Raw genomic sequence first — 17696 nt, forward strand, 5'->3', positions numbered from 1 at the left:
AGGTGACACGCCTCATTGTGGGAGCCGCGTCCGGGGTTTAAAACGGAGGGAGGAGGGCGGTCTGTGTTCGGGGAACCGTGCGGGAGCCAGCCGCGTCTCCGCGTCGGAGCCTGTGCGAGTTTTCTCACGGCTCCCGGTACCCCTCCTGCTTCCTCTCTAGGTTTGGGAAAAGCTCTTAGGTGGTGAGAGCCCCCGGATTAACGTGTTCATGGCGGTGCCCACGATCTACGCCAAGCTGACGGATTATTACGACAGACATTTCACCCAGCCTCACGTCCAGGCTTTTGTCCGCGCAGTTTGTGAGCAGAGAATTAGGTAAATGGAAGCGGCTCGCTCTCCTGCCCCGAAGGCCATAGAGGGCAGCTGACATCGTGTATGTTCAGCCAAACAGGCCCGAGTGGTAGGAAGCAGTATTCTCCAGCCTTTAAAGCTGTAGCGAGCTACGTTTCCTGCGCGTCTGTCCGTGTTCTGTCTCTCTCTGCATCTGTCTCTGTCTGTCTCGTGGTCCAGTTGGAAGGACGAGGTCTCAGGCCCCCCGTTCTGGCCCTCGAGCCCCCCTCCCCCATGGAGCGCCCCCACCCCTACCCTGCCCCTCGAAGCCCCGTTGACAAACATGTGCTGGACCTTCCGGGCCCTTCCGTGGCATGAGGCTTGTTCTGCTCTCTCGCAAGCTCACAGACACAGCGCCCTTTGGCCTGATTCTTGCTCGGGTGTGAGCCCTGAGACCGTGCACACGCAGGTAGGTGGCCTGGCGACTTCTGCTGGGACCAGAGCCCCATGACACATGTCCCGTGGCAAGCACAGCCTCTCACGGCACACAGAGCCCACGGCCTGGCTGGCGTGAACGGGCCGCGCTCGGTGTGGTGCGAGTGACCAGTGTCGTGCTGCGAGCTCACCAACTGCCTCGGTGCTCGGCTCTGGGCGGTCTCCATGGCTGCCCCTCCTGCTCCTCAGACCTGGAAGCAGTTTACCCCCCAGACCAAATTCTTACTATCATAGCTGTGGTCTAGGGCCACTTACAGACCACGTATTTGTCGTGTGCAAAGAACGCCTCCAAAGACCCTAAAATTTTTTATTGTAGTTACCTGTTCCTTTTTTTTTTTTTTTTTAAGATTTTATTTATTTATTTGACAGAGAGAGATCACAAGTAGGCAGAGAAACAGAGAGAGAAGGGGGAAGGCTCCCCGCTGAGCAGAGAGCCCGATGCGGGACTCGATCCCAGGACCCTGAGATCATGACCTGAGCCGAAGGCAGAGGCTTTAACCCACAGAGCCACCCAGGTGCCCCTACCTGTTTCTTTTGAAGACCTGTTTTGCTCGATGATGCCCCCACAAACTCTGAAAAGAACAGAGTTCGGGTTTAGCCACCGGCGGGCGTTGTCGTCATGAGCTTGGGGACACTGGTGTTGCATGGAGAGCGCGGCACTGTCCGGCCCAGGGCTGGCTGCAGGAAGCTGAGGCTGCCTCTCTTGTGCTCGTAGGTTGATGGTCTCAGGGTCCGCCGCCCTGCCCCTGCCGGTGCTGGAGAGGTGGCAGGGCATCACAGGCCACACTCTACTGGAGCGCTACGGCATGACGGAGATCGGCATGGCCCTGTCCAACCCCTTGACCGCCACGCGTGTGCCAGGTACAAGCAGCCTCCTGGCTGTGTCCTCGCCCTCAGCTGGGCCGGGCCGGGGAGGACGCTGCCTTGCCGGGCCAGGGAACTTACTTGGGGCGGCTGTGGCCTGTCCCCCGTGGGCACTCACATTTTTCCCACATGGCCATCAGGGACAGGACAGAAAGGTGTCCTTGAAACCAGTGTCCTTCCCGGGTGACAAATGGGAAGAACAGGAATGACTAGGACCATGTGCTCAGCAGAGTGCCTCCCGGGCTGTGGGGGAGGGGGGTCCCCTATGATCTGCTAGCAGACAGGGCTCCGTGCCCTGGGCTCACTGTCCAGCCTTCCCTGAGATGCTTTAACGTTAAGTCAGACTTGCACATCCTGGCTCCTTAGCAGGGACCCTGCTGACAGAGCCACAGCCTGAGGTGTGTATGTGCCCCGCTCCGCTCCCGGCGCTCTCCTGGTCTCCACGCGGCGTGTCCCCCAGCCCTGGGAGCCCACAGCACAGGAGAAGTCCCAGCAGCATAGCTCTGACTCCGTGATTACGTCCCTGCATCTCGCACACTCAGTCACGCTCACCCTGCCCATGTCTGTTTCCATGAGGTTCTGGAAACAGGTTTTGAAAAGCCGACCCAGGCTTGAGGTGAGGTCGGCTGTGACGGCTCAGCACCTCCTCCGCCCCAGGCCAGGCCAGCACGCGTCTGTTCTCTCTTGTAGTCGGGCTGCTTCTGGAATGTCATACAATGACTCGTACAGGACATGGCCTTTGGGTCCTTTACCGGGATGTGTCCAAGACTCACCCATGTGGACGTGGGTTCCTTTCCCTCACTGAGTAGAATCCCATGTATGGACAGGCCACTGTTTCTTAGCCTGCTCCCCCACCAAAGGACACGGGCTTGTGTCTGGGGACAGTAACCAGCAGAGCTGTTGTAGACATTCGTGTGTGCAGGTCCTCTGCAAACACGTGCCTTTTTATTTCTCGTGGGTCAACACCCAGGGTGGGGTTGCTGGTCAGAAGGTGGGTGAGTACTCAGCCTCCCCAAAAGCGGCCACACTGTGTCCAGAGCAGCCCCCGACGCACGGGTGACGTTATCCCATTGACACAGGCTTTAGGCAACCATACAAGTGGCCGGGGCTGTGCGGCTGGCCTGGGGCGGAGCGGGCATCCGCACTGTTGCCCCGGGACACCTGCTTTGCCGGGAGTGCATGGTGTCGGGGGGAGGGAGCAGAGAGGCCTGGGGAACCCCCTGGTTCATTGGAAGAGCAAACAAGACCAGGCGCCAGGACGGGAAGCACTGTGCAAGGGAGGCCCAGCAGGGGCTCACCCTGGTGCTGGAGGGAGCACCCCCAGCTGAGAGGGGAAAGCAGAGGTCAGGACAGAGGTCCCACGAGCGTCCCCAACTCACGGGGCCTTTTCCAGGAAGAGTAGAACACGAAGGCTCCGATTCCCAAGGTTTATTAGGCAGAAATCCTTGGGTCTGAGGTGGTGGCGACAGCTGTGACCCGGCCTCAAGGACACTGTGAGGTACGTGCAGACATGGGTGCAGTCACTCCTTTTGCCTCGGGATCAGATGCCCGTGACCGTGTCTGTGAAGCAGGCCACCAGCGGTCGAGTACAATGCTGGTTATTCAGTTTAGAGAACAAAGTGGTGTCGTTTCTGGAGAAACCTGGTTGAGGGCTTTCCTTGGTATCGGGTGGGACGTGGCCACGCCCCCCGCCCCTGGGCCCCACACCTGCTTCCAGCTCAGGGTCACTCCAGCCCGGCCTCTCCTTCCGGCTGCCTGCAAGGCCTCTGAGTGTGGCTGTCACGGTCCATGCAGTGAACACCGGGTCCATTAAAGGTGCTCAAAGGCTGACGGGCGCATAGGGCAAAGCCAGCCTTGAAAGAGGGACCTGCTGCACGAAGAGTATCGTTTGCCGCGTGCCAAGATCTGGGTTGGATCTTCTGACTGATCTTCTCTGTGTCCCTGGCGGGTACCACGAAGGGGGATGAATAATTCATGGCCTCGTGCGGCCAGGCCTAATCAGCAGTAATTGGAGGTGGAGATCAGAGGCGCGAACAGCTCCTGCGGCGGGCTCCGTGGCACGCTGCCAGGGGCTCCAGGACCCGAGCGGCCCCTTCTGATCCTCTCGGGACCAGCTGCAGAGCGGCCTCCCTCCCTAGATGCTGGACAGGGCCGCAGGCCAGTTACGCTTATCTGGGGAGAGCCAACAGCGGTTTGGAGAGATTCAGAAGAACGAGACGCACATCTGACTGTGGCCCACACCGCCACCCAGGTGGACACCAGAAGGGGTGCTGTCCTCGCAGGGGCAGGACAGGACAGGAGGGGGGTGCTGTCCCCACGGGGGCAGGAGACTGCTGCTGCTGATGGCTCTGCTCCATCTGGCCCACTCGGGCGGGTGGGCGTGGCCTGGAGCCAGGGCTGCCCCGCACCGACTGCAGCGTCTGCCGTGCGGGACCCTCACCTGGCAGTACCCCGGGCCTACGGGACTGTGGCCATTGTCTCTGCCTGGAGATGTCAGTCGTGTCTGATGCTGTCTCCAGCTAGGGTTCCGTCAGCACCTCCCTCGCAGGTCGTAATGGCCATGACAGCGTTCACTCCTGAGATGGGGAAGGGGCCAGAGCCGAGCAGGAGGAAGCCGGGAAGAGGGTTCCTTCCTTTTTAAAAAGTGTCCGAAGGAGAAGGCAGTGGACGGAAAGGCAGGAGGAGGACCGTGAGTGCGGAGGCTGGTGCTTTCGGCTCAGGGGGACGGTCAGAGGACCCTCTTCTGGTAAGAAATAGACATTTGGTCTCTCTCCATAGCTGGTACTGAGGTCCTGGAACCCTTGGAATTTTCTAGGTGATGGGAGCCACAAGGGGGTCTTACTGTTCACTGAAGCCCCTCCCCAGCACCTGAGTGTGTGTGAAGGAGACAACGTGGGACCACCGGGCCAACTGGAGGGGCAGAGCCTCTGGGGAGAGGGGCTGCGGGCTGAGTCAGTGGCCGCTGGCTTCATGAGTTGTGGGATCTCCATAGAAACCCTAAGGATGCTGGTGCACAGAGGAGGTGCTGGGGGGTGCCCTGGGGGCACAGGAGCTGGGGGACCCCCCTTCCTGGGCATCTCTCCCATCTGCTCTTCCTGAGTCAGGTCCTTCATCAGAAGGTGGTGGTGGGCAGCTCAGCTCTGCGGGGTTCCAGGAGAGGGCGCGTGGGACGCTCCGGTCAGTGGTCATCTGGGGATGACCAGTCCGCTGTGACTGGCTCAGAAGTAGGCGGTGTTCAGGTGGTGCCTTGCCCTTCTCCGGCTGGCAGCGGGGCCCACGTACCTCCCCCTGCAGAGCTCGGCAGGACAGGGGAGGAAGAGCCGGCCTTGATTTCTGAGCAAAGCCGGGCTCCTGCGGAAGGTTCTCTTGCAGCGGACGGTGCTCGTTCTGATTGCCTACTCGGCGGCCGAGGGGCTCTGCCTCTGCCCGGCCTCGTGACTGGGTCAATCAGCCGACGGCTGCACTCCATGTGCCCTCGGCGCTCCGGCTCCTCGTCCCGGTGCAGCAGCAGGAAACTGCGGCTTTGTCAGGACATGTGGCGGGGTCCACATGGCCCGTCTGAGCCCCTCCTAGCTGGCTCCCATACCACACGGGCCTCCTCCCTCAAACCTGTTCTGTGGCTTTAACATGTTTTCGTCATGAGTCACCACCACACACTGTGGTCACTGAGGGCTGACACCGAGGTCATGCTGAGCTCCGGCCCTAACACAACAGCACTTGGGAGCCGTGTGAGGACCCTGGGCCCTAGCCCACCGCCGAGCCGCAGTCAGCCCTTATGCGTGAGCGCGATGCCAGGGGACAGCAGCGTGTGCAACGGAGGAGTTAAGCTTGTTGCTGAAAAGAATCCACAAGGAAAGGAACTGTTCATTTAATCTAGAGAAGGAAACGACCTTGAGGTCACCCAAACGCGTGTCTGGACCACGTGTGGAGCAGCGTCTGGTCTTTGCTGGCGGTGCAAGCGAGGCCACGAGTGGGGCTGGAGGGGCTGGGCTCACAGGACGTCCCATCTGGTCCCCATGTCTCCTTTGCACACTGCGGATGATGCTCCCTCGCTTCCCGGCCGGCGTCTCTCGTGTCCCGGTGCCTGTGTGGCCCCAGGCTGTGAGCACTGGCACCGGCAGAGGCCTGGGGAGGGCCGGGTCCCAGGCTCCATAGGGAAAGTCCAGACCAGGCAGGTCCACGCAGGCAGGAGTGGGGGGTGCGGGAGGGGATGAGCTGCTGAGGGCTTGGGTTTCCTTCTGGGTGACGGAACGTTCTGGAACCAGATGGCAGGGGCAGTTCCCAGTGTCATGAATGTGCAGAAAGCCATGGGTTGTGTGGCTTTGCGGCTTTGTGATGATTCACTGTGTCTCACGTATATTTAACTTGGATTTGCAAATCCTTTGGAAGCACACTGAGAAGACAGGGCTGGGAGGGAGCTGCTTGCTGTGCTCCCCACCGGCAAGGATGTGGCTTCTGACCAGAGTGGAGGTATGAGGCCACCGGGGATAGGACAGCTGAGAGCCCTCTGGTTCCAGCCCCGACTTCAGATGCAGAAATCAGGCCACAGGGACAGTCAGTGCCATCCCAGCACACGCAGCCGTGGGACTGAGCTGCCCCGGAGTCCGGGTCCCGGAATCCTGAGCAGGTGTCAGGTGGTAGAGTCAGTGCCCCAGGCATTAGTCCCGGGACAAGCGCTCACTGATTGCAGGGGTTAAGATAAAGTGCCTAAAGTCCTTCATGTGGGTCCTCCCAGAGGCGGAACCTTTGGTGTTGGGACCTCTGCCACGTAGGTCCTTTGTTAGGGGATTATGGGGACTCCACCAGGTGCTTCGGGAGCAAACCGCAGGTGCCTAATAAATGAACCAGCATGCTGGCGGCCTTCTCCACTGGCCAGCCCCATCCCTCTTGGGCTTCCGTGTGCGGGAGTCCTCCATGCCCCCGGGCCCTTACTGCCCAGCCGGCCACTCGTGGGGAAGCAGCAGCCCCAGCCTCCAGCCCAGGTGCTGGGAGCCTCCCCAAGCTGGCGGAGTGTCCAGAGCCGGGCCTCACGGGCTGTGGGCGGCTGTGAGCGCTGGCAGCCGTGCAGCCGGGTGGCCACCTGCGTACATGGAGCTGAGCCCTGTCCCCTTGGCTCTGGCGTCTACGGCGTTCTGTGCAGCCCTCTCCTCTCTCCCGCAGGCTCCGTGGGGACCCCGCTGCCAGCCGTGGAGGTGCGCATAGTCTCAGAAAACCCGAAGAAGGAAGGCTGCCCCTACGTGCTCCACGCAGAAGGAAACGAAAGGGAGACGCAGGTGGGCAGCATGCGGGCGTCTTGTGGCCGTGGCCACCCAGCCCCAGAGGGTGAGGGTCTCTGCTTCCGGTTTGAAGCCCCTCTCACGGGGATGGCTCCTTCCGGACAGCAGAGCTGCTGGTGTTTCCAGGCACTGTGGCCGTGTGGACGGTGCTGGGCCCGACCTCCAGGGCTCTGCCCCGCTGCCCCCAGGCTCCGTCCACCGGGGACACCATGAGGTGGGGTCAAACAGCCTCACAGAGCCCTTGTGAAAACGGAGGTGGTTGTAGGCGCCATCTGGTTCAAAGTACCGTGCTGGCGGGGCCCTGTCTCCACTCAATGAAGCTGGGGTGGCTGTGCCAGCTCCGGGAGCCTCACGAGGCCGGCGTGGACGACTCCCAGAGCCCTGAACGTGAAGGTCGCGCCGGCCGCTGGAACGACCGCGGGCTCTCGCTGCTCCTCTGAGTTCACGAGGGTGAAGCAGGAGAAGGGGTGTCCCTGTCTTTCGCAGAGCGCCCGTAGCTACAGTCGGCTGATCGCAAGTGAATAACAATCACAGAAGACCTCGGGGGCCGGGGGGCTGGGATCCTGATGAGAAGGAGACGGTCTAAGCTGATGCCTGGGCTGGACGCCCCGTGGGAGTGGCCTCTGCTAGGAGAGGTGAGCCGCGTCTCTCCCCACGGCCCCGGCTCTCCCATTTGGCACTGGTCCCATCCGTGGTCTCCGTGTCTGTGTCCGAAGTCGGGGTCGAGGAGGCGGCTGAGCACACAGGCGGGTCAGGGTGCTTTTGGGTGTGACCCTGTGATAACGTTCGCAGTGACGTGAGGAAGGTGTTCTGCCTGCCCGGGACCCCTCACCTGGGCCCCGTGTGGAGGGCCAGCCCGTAGCCCCTCACCAGGCTCCCAGGGCCGGTCCTCCCTGGTGGTGACAGGGCTCCAAGCCCGCACTTGCTCCCCTCCCTGCCGTGGGGCAGGCTCCACACCGGCCGTGCCTGTGCCCCCACCCGGGCCCACCTGCCATCCGTGCGCCCCACCCCTCCAGCACCGTGGGCGTCCCTCACCGACCGGGATGTCCTGTGTCGGATGCTTGGGGTCTCTCACCCACCGCCATCAGTTCCTCTTGTCTGTTGAGCAGGTGACGTCAGGTACGGGGCCTTCACGGGGGTTCCGTCTGGGCTCAGGTGATGCCTTTGCTCTTCAGTGAGGGGACCCAGAGCTTGGCAATGCCACCCAAGGCCTGAGGGACAGGCGTGATGTCCACACTTCTCAGGGACAGAGATGCCTGAGCAGGAGCACACTGGGTGCTGACGAAGTAGGAAGCACAGCAATGCCCAGGACGCCTTCCCTGAGAACCCCTGGGCCAGCCTGCCGGAGGCACCTTGACTCGGGTTCTCTCATGCATTGTTTTCGGCCAGCCGGCAGGCGGGGGTCCTCCTTCTGGGCCAGGCACGGTGTCCTCTGGAGCCACCTGGCCCAGGGGCAGTGTGGAGCAAGGTTTCCCCCAGGCCCCTGCAGCCCGGGAGCCCGTGGTGCTTCTCTAGCCAGAGCCCAGGACCAGGAACCAGGAGGGAGTGGCCGGGGGGCTCTGGGGGCTCAGCCCTGCTGACGGGAGCCGTTGGGGAGGACAGGAGCAGAGGGGTAGCTGGGCCAAGCGGTGCTTCCCAGACAGGAGGGAGAATCCACGTTGGCTCCCACAGCCCCAGAGCAGGAGGGGGAGGAGCACATGCCTGGGGCTCCCAGGGCCGTGGCCGCGGGGTGGGTCTGGAGTCTGGGAAAGGCCGGACGGCTCAGGAGAGTGGCTCACTTGTGGGCCCCAGAGGGCATAGTCTGGGCTGCCACTGTTGGTCCCTGTGTGGTAAAACTGGCATGTCTCAGCCGAGTCCCCACCGTGGGGTTGCTCCGACTGTGGCTGGTTGGCAATGTGGCAGCCCAGGGCACCCCGTCCTTCCTGCTCTGCACAGCTCTGTCTGGCAGGAGTCGGGGTGCTGCAGACGCGGGCCCCCCACCTGGACGGGCCTCCTGCTCTGCCTCCACGGTCTCATCTGGCTTCTGTCCCCTCTCCCTGCGGGGCTGCAGTGAATCCCACGGCTGCCCGTGGGACCCCGTGCCTGTTTGCCGGGGTGCGTCTTCCGCAAGCCATGGCCGCCCGCCGGCTTCACCTTTAAAATACGTCTCTATCCATGTATTTGTCTTCCATTCGTTCACTCTCGAGAGAACCCAGTGCTCGCCGGCAGCACCGGGTGCGTCAGCGGACCAGCGCCGCACAGCGGAAGGTCGCTGCTGGCCGTCACCCAGGAACATCTGCTGTGGCTGAGGCCGCAGACACGCCGCGCCGGGGTCCAGGCTGGAGCGGGGCAGCCTCAGCGAGCTCCGCTTCCCTCGATTTCCCCTTAAAAATCAAATATCTTGTTCATCCATATGCAAGCTGTCACTGTGGTCAGCAGCCGGCTCAGCTGCTTCTTCTCCCGACGGCCACCAGCATCTCCCGGGCTCCCCAGCTGCGTCTCCTCCCGCCGCATGCCACCGGCTGCTGCCCATGACCCACAGCAGGGCCAGGGCTGGGGCGGAGTGCCTGAGGGCCCGGCGCTGACCCTGTGACGGTCGGGGGCCGGCCACCAAACTGACCCACAGAGGCCCTCACCTCGGACGAACAGCAGCCCGACAGCAGCCGTGCGTCCCTGGTCTCTTGGGAGGCGGTGGGTTGACCCCCTCTCTAGCAAGAAACAGGTGGGAGGTGGCCCTGCCCCCAACGGGGGAGCTTCACGAGGAAGAGGAAGGCCGGTGGCCCTGACGTACCCCATGAACGTCTGCGGGCACTTAGCCACCCCGTGCCTCGCTGTTCCCGACAGCCAGGAACCCCTGAGAGGCTCCTTCCTGCCGTGGGCTTATCCTGCGTGGGTGTCCGGACCCTCCTGGTGCAGCCCACATCTGAGGCCTGAGGAGTGGGCAGCCACTCACCAGGACACAGCAGGAGCCCACAGCCAAGGAGAGGCCCACAGGCCCGAGACCTCTGCCTCGGGTTCTGCCTCTCCTCACTGGCCTCCGTGGTCCAGAGCCCCCTGCCCGCTGTCCCGTGCGTCCCCCGCCGCAGACCCCTTGTCAGGAACGTGGGTGGGTGTCTGGGGCCTTGCCCGAACCTGCTGCTGATGGAGAAGACGACGGTCAGGCTGCTTGCAGATGAGAAGGCTTCCTCCAGGCCTGGGGCTTCTCTAGCACGGCCCCTGGTCAGAGTATGATGGGGGGGGCACTCATGCAGAGGTGCGATGCCCGAAGACCAGAGGCCCCTATGAGAACAGCAGCTGCGTGTATTGCCTGCCGGGCACCCGGGTCTGGCCCTCTGCCCCCTCCAGCCTTCACCCACATGTCCTTGGGAACAGCTGGGGTGCCTAGAGCTTCTCTCTTCCCAGCAGAGGTGGGTGTTAATGCTGAGTCCGTCGGAACCCCTGCTGGGCTCTGGCTCTGCTTGTGACCTGCTGGTCCAGGCGATGGGTTAGTGTGAGCGGATGTTTGTGTTGTGCAGGATTCACGTCGCTCGTTTTTCTGGCAGTGTTCCCCTCAGATGGTCGTCTTCCCTCGTGGTATCACTGCTCTCCTGTCTCTGAAACTCATGAGCGTCAGTGAGTGAAATCAGATTGACTGTGTAGTCCAGGGTCTGTGCGATGAGTCGGGAACGTAAGCCAGCGTGTGACGGGGGGTATGTCTTTCAACCTTCATATTGCTGCTTGACTTCTCTCTCTCCCTGAAAAATAAAATGCTTTGTATTTTTCCTTTGCGGGGCAGAGGTGCATAAATGACGGTGTATCTTACTTTGTACTTGCTTTGCCTCGAGCCAAGGTTCCCTGGCAAATCGGGCAGGAATTAGGGGTGGTAGAAGTGTCTGTGTTTGTGGTGTTGGACCTGTGGCGGGCGTCACACGTTCAGCAGGGTCTGTACGCAGGTTGTATGCTCCCCATCGGTCTGTGTGTCTGGTTCTCCAACACCAGTCTTGACCACTGTGGCTTTACAGTGAGTCTCAGAACGATGGTGCTATGCCACCAAGTTTATTCTCATTCAGTTGTCCTCGCTACTCTAGTTACTTTGTCTGCCATACCAGCTTATTTTTAAAAGATTTTATTTACTTATTTGAGAGAGAAAGCAAGCATGAGCAAGGGGAGCGGCAGAGAGAGGCGCAGACTTCTGCTGAGCGGAGCCAAACGTGGGGCTCGATCCCAGGACCCTGGGATCATGACCTGAGCCGCCCAGGAGCCCCACCTGCCAAACCAATTTTATAAATAGCTTGTCTCTATCTATAAAAAGTCCTCTTGGGGGCACCTGGATGGCTCCGTCAGTTAAGCGACTGCCTGGGGATCGAGTCCCGCATCGGCTCCCAGCTGTGTGGGGGTCCTGCTTCTCCCTCTGACCTTCTCTCTTCTCAGAGAGGAGAAACAGATAAATAAAAATCTTTAATAAAAAGAAAAGTCCTCTTGGGATCTTGATCAAAATTGCATTAAATATGGGGTGCCTGGTTGGCTCAAAACATCCAACTCTTGCTTTCAGCTCAGGTCATGATATCGGGGTTGTGGGATCGAGCCCCACGTCAGGCTCCCTGCTCGGCGAGGAGTCTGCTTGAGGTTCTCTTCTTCCTCTGCCCCTCCCATCATTCACGTTCTCCTTCTCTCTCTCAAATAAATACATATTTTTTACGGTTGCATTAACGACGTGCCTGGGTGGCTCAGTCGTTAAGCATCTGCCTTCGGCTCAGGTCATGATCTCAGGGTCCTGGGATCGAGCCCTGTGTCGGGCTCTTCTCCTTGGAAACCTGCGTCTCTCTCTCTCTCTCTTTGTGTGTGTGTGTGTGTGTGCTCACTTTCTCTATCTCTTTCTTCCTCTCTCAAATAAGTAAATCTTAAAAAAAAAAATTAAAAAAATAAAATTGCATTAAACCTTACATCAGTTTAGGGAGAATTAACATCTCCCCTATGCCACGTCTCCCATCCATGAACATGGTATGCCTCCGCGCTCACTTAGGTCTGCTTTGCTGTGTGTCCCGCTGGGCTTAGAACCAGGTCCTTCTCTTGTCTCCTCCTCCCGCCGTCCTCTCCTCTCCTTCTTCTTCAGTCACGGCAGGTGTGGACTTTCCGGTTTGTTTTTGAACTGTTCATTGCTGGGGTATGAAAATATAATCAGCTTTAGTATATTGGCTGCATGTCCTTTAGCAATCTTGTTAAATTCTCTTTTTAGAGTTAGAAGGGATTTTTGTAGGTTTTTTAGGACTTTTCATATCAACAGTCATGTTTTCTCCAAGTAGGAGTAGTTTTACTTCCTCCTTTTCAATCTGTGTGTTTTAATTTCTTCTTCTTGTCTTAATTGCCCTGATGATTCCAGTGTGATGCTGAGTGGGAACAGTATTAAAAATAACATTGGCGGGTGCCTGGGTGGCTCAGTGGGTTAAGCCGCTGCCTTTAGCTCAGGTCATGATCTCAGGGTCCTGGGATCGAGCCCCGCGTCGGGCTCTCTGCTCAGCGGGGAGCCTGCTTCCCCCTCTCTCTCTCTGCCTGCCTCTCTGCCTACTGTGATCTGTCTGTCAAATAAATAAATAAAATCTTTTAAAAAAAAAATAACATTGGCTGTAGACTTTTTGTAGATTCCATTCTACTTATGATATGTTGAGTTCTTAGCATGAATGGATGAAATATTTTCTTTTTTTTCCTGGAGGAGGGGATAGGGGAGAGGAAGAAGCAGGCTTCCAAGGAGCAGGGAGCCCAACGTGGGGCTCAGTCTCACAGCCCTGAGATCATGACCTGACCCGAAATCAAGATTCGGATGGTTATCCAGCTGAGCCCCCCTAGATGACGTATTTGCAGATGCTTTTTTACATCAACTGGTTTTTCCTCATTAGGCTGCTAATATAGTAGATCTCATTGGTTGATTTTCTAGTATTGAATCAGCCTCGCATTCCTGGGACATCCCCCACTTGCTTGTGGTGTGTCATTTATTTTAGATGTGCTGGATTGGGTCTGCCAGCATTTTGCGGAGGGTGTTTGCGTCGAAGGTTTCCTTTTGTTGTGCTTCTTTGTCTTGTTTGGGTATCGGTAGTGCTGGCATCATAAAGTGAGTTGAGGATTATTTCCCCTCCCGTGCTTTCTGCATATAATTGGTATTACCTACTTACTGAAATGTTGACTAGAACTTACCAGTGAAACCATCTGGGCCCAGAGGCTTCTTTTTTGGAAGATTTTAACTATGATTTCATTTTCTTTCATCGTTATAGGCCTGTTCAGGTCCTTTAATGCATCTTGGGTGAATTTTGGTAGAGCGTGGTTTTTGAGAAATTGATCCATTTAAGTTGTTGGATTTTTGCACACAGTGTTTCTCGGTGTCTCCTTCTCTCGTGGACACTGTGCGGTCTGAGGTGGCGCCTGCCCGTTTCTCTCGTGGACACTGTGCGGTCTGGGGTGGCGCCTGCCCGTTCTCTCGTGGACACTGTGCGGTCTGGGGTGGCGCCTGCCCGTTCTCTCGTGGACACTGTGCGGTCTGGGGTGCGTCTTCTGCTTCTTTTGTTGTTACTCGTCCGCGTTGTTTATCTGTTACCGAACCTTTTTCAGAGAACTTGGTTCTGGACTCCGTGAGTTCTCTCTGTTACTCTCCCCTTTCCCAGTTCGCGCATTTGCCGGCCAGATCTTCCTCAGCTGTGGGGGCTTGCCCGTCCCCCGCACAAATTCGGATGTTCTCGTTTCCATTCAGTTCAAACTATTTCCTAATTTTCTTACTTCCCTTAAGACATCTTGGACTCATGGGTTATTTAGAAGCGTGTTGTCTGTTTTCCAAGTGTTTGGAGAGTGTTATCTTTCTGTTACTCGTTTTTAGTTTATTTCTGTTATAGTCAAAGCTTGTTGGATACAATTCCAGTTCCTTTAAATTTGTGAACGCGTGTGTGTGCCCCCAAATGTGGCCTTCCTGGTGGACGCGCCTGCTTCTGGTAGTGCTGCGACACAGACATCAGGCCACGGACCGTGGTCGGTGCTGCCCGGTCCCACGGCTCCCTGAGCGTCGGTCCAGTTCTTGGGTGGGGGGTGCGGGGATATACGTGACTCCCCCACCATCATTGTCTGTTTCTGCTTTTGCATTTTTGCTGATGTATTTTGAAAGTCTCTTCCTTGGTGAATGCACGTGTTTAATGGTTCTGGCATGTCGGTGACCTGACCGTTCTGTCCTCAGTCCTTTGCTCGTATGTTGCCTTTGCCTGGTGTTGACAAAGCTGTGGTCAGTGTACTTTGCTCTGATTGGTGTCCGTGCTGTGCGTGGTCTTGTCCCCTTGCTTCTCACCTGCCTGTGGCGCTGCCCTGGAGGTGAGTTTCTCACAGACGGTGTAGGGTTGGATCACGTCCGGCTTTCCAGTCCAGTCCGCAGTCTTCCAATTGGCGTGTCCAGAGCAGTGCTCACATTTGACCCGGTGGTTGAGATGCTCGAATGTCTCCCGCCGCTGTGTGCTGCCCCCCACAGTAGCTCCCTCGGCTCCCCATCGCTCAGCTGCCCGTTCAGGCCTCTCTGAACTCATTCCTCAGTGTTACACGGTCATTTGGTACTCGAGCTCCTGATCTTACACTCCTGGACGGGTTTTGTGGTTCTGGGGGCTATGATACGTATTGAGATCTGCTTCGACCAGTCCTCACCAGTCCTGGAGAAGCAGAACTCCTACGGTCAGAGAGAAGACGTTCAGTGACCCTCGTTGGAGGTGGTGATGCGGAAGGGACTCAGGACCCCGGGGAAGCTGTGGGCCCCCCGCAGCCGGGTTTCCCAGTTCTGAGTGCCGCACGGGCCCGTGGACGTTCACTCCCGAGCAGCGGGTGGGGTCAGCGGGTAGAGACTTGCTGAGGGGACACATCAGGGCTGAGTGGGGATTCTGGCTAAACCGACCCACCAGGATCTCTTCTGAGGGCAGGCTGGGGTGATCAGATGTCCTCTGGGGGTGAGGGCAGATTTGAGGGTGACGGGGTATCAGGGTGGGGGAGCTCCTGCTGAACTGACGGAGTGGGGCTCTTGCTAGAACCGGATGTCACAGGAGGGGCCCAGGTGGCCTAGGAGAAGCTTCGGGAGCCCGACTGCAGCCTGGTCAGGCACAGAATCCCGGTCACTTTGCTGTCTCCCTGTGCGGCCTGGTTGTCATGTGGAATCCTGCACGGAGGCAAAGCCCGTGATCGGAGCTACCGTGTTTGCTTTCTGCCTTCTAAACTGTTGGGAAGAACTGCTGAGCAACAGAACGGTCCATGTTACTCACCCAAGTATTTACTGATTCTTACTTCATTTCTGAGTTTTCGTGTTAACTCTGGCACTGTTTCCCTTCTGAGGAACGTTCCCTGGTAATTCCTCAGCCGAGACCAGCTGGCCAAGGTTCTGTTGTTTCTTCTGTATCTACGGGTCTGTGTCTTTTCCTCCATTCTGAATGTTACTTTCTTCTTCTTCTTTTTTTTTTTTTTAGATTTTTATTTATTTATTTGTGAGAGAGAGAGAGAGCATGAGCCGGGGGAGGGGCAGAGGAGGGGGAGAAGCAGACTCCACCGAGCAGGGAGCCTGACGCGGGGCTCCATCCCAGGACCCCGAGATCATGACCTGAGCCGAAGGCAGACGCTTCACCAACGGAGCCCCCCAGGCGTCCCCTGTTCATTACTTACCCTGGATCTGGGATTCGAGGCTGATGCTTGGAAGTAGGTCCCCCATCTCCAGCAAGAAGATGGTCTCACCTTGGCAGTGGATCAGACCAAGGGCAGCAGTGGGAAAAATAGGTGAAATCAAGTCTGGTTTGGTTGGGAAACACATCCTCCAGGCAGGCCGGATGGCGGGCACAGGGCTGGGCCCTGGCGCGGGGAGTGGGCTGCGGTGTCCGCGGAGAGCTGCAGGGGCGGGGCCGGCTCTGGTTGGCCGCCGGCTGTTGGCCTGGGAAGTGTGGCCTGCGTCCAGGCCTCAGACAATGAGCCCGGCAGTCTGACAGCCTTTTCGAAGGGATGGTTCTTCCATTCTGGGGGGGGGGAGCTGAGCTTCAGACCGGAGGGTCCCTGGCCTCTGTTCGGTCACCTTCGCTCTGTGTGAGGACAGGCTCCCGCAGGGCCTCCACATGTGCACGTGCTCTGTGCCTTCTCCTGGCTTCGCTGGAGCCCTTCTCCGTTTCCTGTAAAGCCCCGTCTCCCTCCTGCGCTGCCCTGCCCTGTGTTCACAGCCGAGACGTGAACCCCCCCGCCCCCGCCGCTCCCCACGCGATCTGGACGCCCTCTGTCCCAGGCACCTGAGGCCGGCCCGTCCTCTCTCGCGTGGCTGCGTGCTCGGTTCCTTCTCCACAAGCAAAGGGACCACCTCCGGAAGGCCCCATGGGAGCCGCCGGACCTCTGTGGGTGCTGTGGCGTCTGGCCATGTCCCCGAGCCTCCCCTGTGCCATGGAGTGTGCAGGAAACACGCTGGAAAGGGAGAGTCTTCGATGCCAGGAGCTCACTCTGAGAAGTGGACGGGCAGCTCGAATCCAGCCAGGCCCTGTGACATGGGTCAGCGACTCCTGGCTTCGAGTCTAGAGGGTGAACACGGAGACACTCACTGCCATGATGTCCACCTGAGGTCTAGTGTTGAAAGATACATTTTCAGTCATTTCCAACGATGTGTCCAGTTTCAGAAGAGGGTGTGGTGAGGGGGTCACGAGAAAGGCAGGTGGAGCCTCCCTCCTGAGAGGGGTCCACTGTCTCCCATGCTGCAGGTGACCCCGGGGTTCAAGGAGAAGGAAGGGGAGCTGTTGGTCAGAGGGCCGTCTGTGTTCCGAGAATACTGGGACAGACCAGAAGAAACGAGACGCGCCTTCACCGAGGATGGCTGGTTCAAGACAGGTAGGAGGGGCCTGCGGGGGCAGCCTGGGCACCCCAGGGTCTTCTGTCCAGGGCAGAGAGGGCGTGGGATGCACTCTGTGTCTCCTGTCTTTGAGGCTGCATCCTCCCCTGCCCCAGGGCCCCCGCACCCTCTAGAAGGAGGGTTACGACGGGGCCTGGATGTCGAGCGCCGCCCGGCCCTTCCCCGCCTGCCCTGAGCCGCCGCTTTCTAAATCCTCTCGCCCGTCCCCACCCCCAGGATCCAGGTCCTTCTGGCAGAATATGGTTTCTTGTTCTTTTGGGTCGTTTTCCGTTATTCTGCCCCAACACCCGGGGCCCCGTGCGTGGTGTGCCAGCAGTCCCTCCCGGCAGGACCCAGAGCTGCTCGGGGTCCCCCGGCTCCCTCCTGGCCCCGGTGGTCCCGAAATGGGGACTTGGCAGCAGACGCTGAACGTTTCGGTGGCAGCTCCCTGAGAACGACCTCCCGGCCGGTCGGTGGTGGGGGTCTACGGTGGCAGCTCCCTGAGAACGAGAACGACCTCCCGGCCGGTCGGTGGTGGGGTTCTACGGTGGCAGCTCCCTGAGAACGACCTCCCGGCCGGTCGGTGGTGGGTCTGGGCGGTTCCTCCTTTCTCCCCGCCCGTCTGTGTGTCCGACTTCGCTGCGGACAGCGCGCCGCCGCACAGTCCTCTCCGGACAGTATTTTCCGAAAAGAGAGGCTTGCTCCACGCACCACCGCGCGGCCCCACCGTCGAGTCTGCCTCCGTCCCTGTCCTGCGGGGCCGCGGGGGGCGGGGGCTGCGCGCCTCTCAGAGGGACGGCGGCCGTGTTCTTAGTCTCGCGGCCACACAGCATTTGCTCGGGCGCCTCGCTGGGCTCGGGTCGGCGTGGGAGATCGTGTGTCCCCTCTCCTCTGCTGCTGTCACAGTCCTGAGGTCACCGAGTGGCAGAGCAGGGACTCGTGGACCCTGGCAGTCTCGGGGTCTGTGACGG

General features: G+C 59.2%; 1 protein-coding gene across 5 annotated transcripts in view; it reads left to right on the plus strand.

The window, feature by feature from the left end:
- The window catches only part of ACSF3 (acyl-CoA synthetase family member 3), a 48925-nt gene that overhangs the window by 19204 nt on the left and 12025 nt on the right, over window positions 1-17696 (plus strand). For all 5 annotated transcript variants that reach the window (XR_006605649.1, XR_006605651.1, XR_006605648.1 and 2 more), the window contains exons 4-7: window positions 161-315; window positions 1481-1626; window positions 6790-6902; window positions 16598-16724. Coding sequence is in view for 2 of the 5 variants with exons in the window: in XM_045076455.1 (XP_044932390.1) it covers window positions 161-315; window positions 1481-1626; window positions 6790-6902; window positions 16598-16724 (541 nt within the window). In the remaining 3 variants the exon portion in view is untranslated. The remainder of the gene's footprint in view (window positions 1-160; window positions 316-1480; window positions 1627-6789; window positions 6903-16597; window positions 16725-17696) is intronic.

The sequence above is a fragment of the Mustela putorius genome, unplaced genomic scaffold (assembly GCF_011764305.1).
Source record: "Mustela putorius furo isolate JIRA1106 unplaced genomic scaffold, ASM1176430v1.1 tig00000174_pilon_pilon_pilon, whole genome shotgun sequence".
Taxonomy (NCBI): Eukaryota; Metazoa; Chordata; class Mammalia; order Carnivora; family Mustelidae; genus Mustela; species Mustela putorius.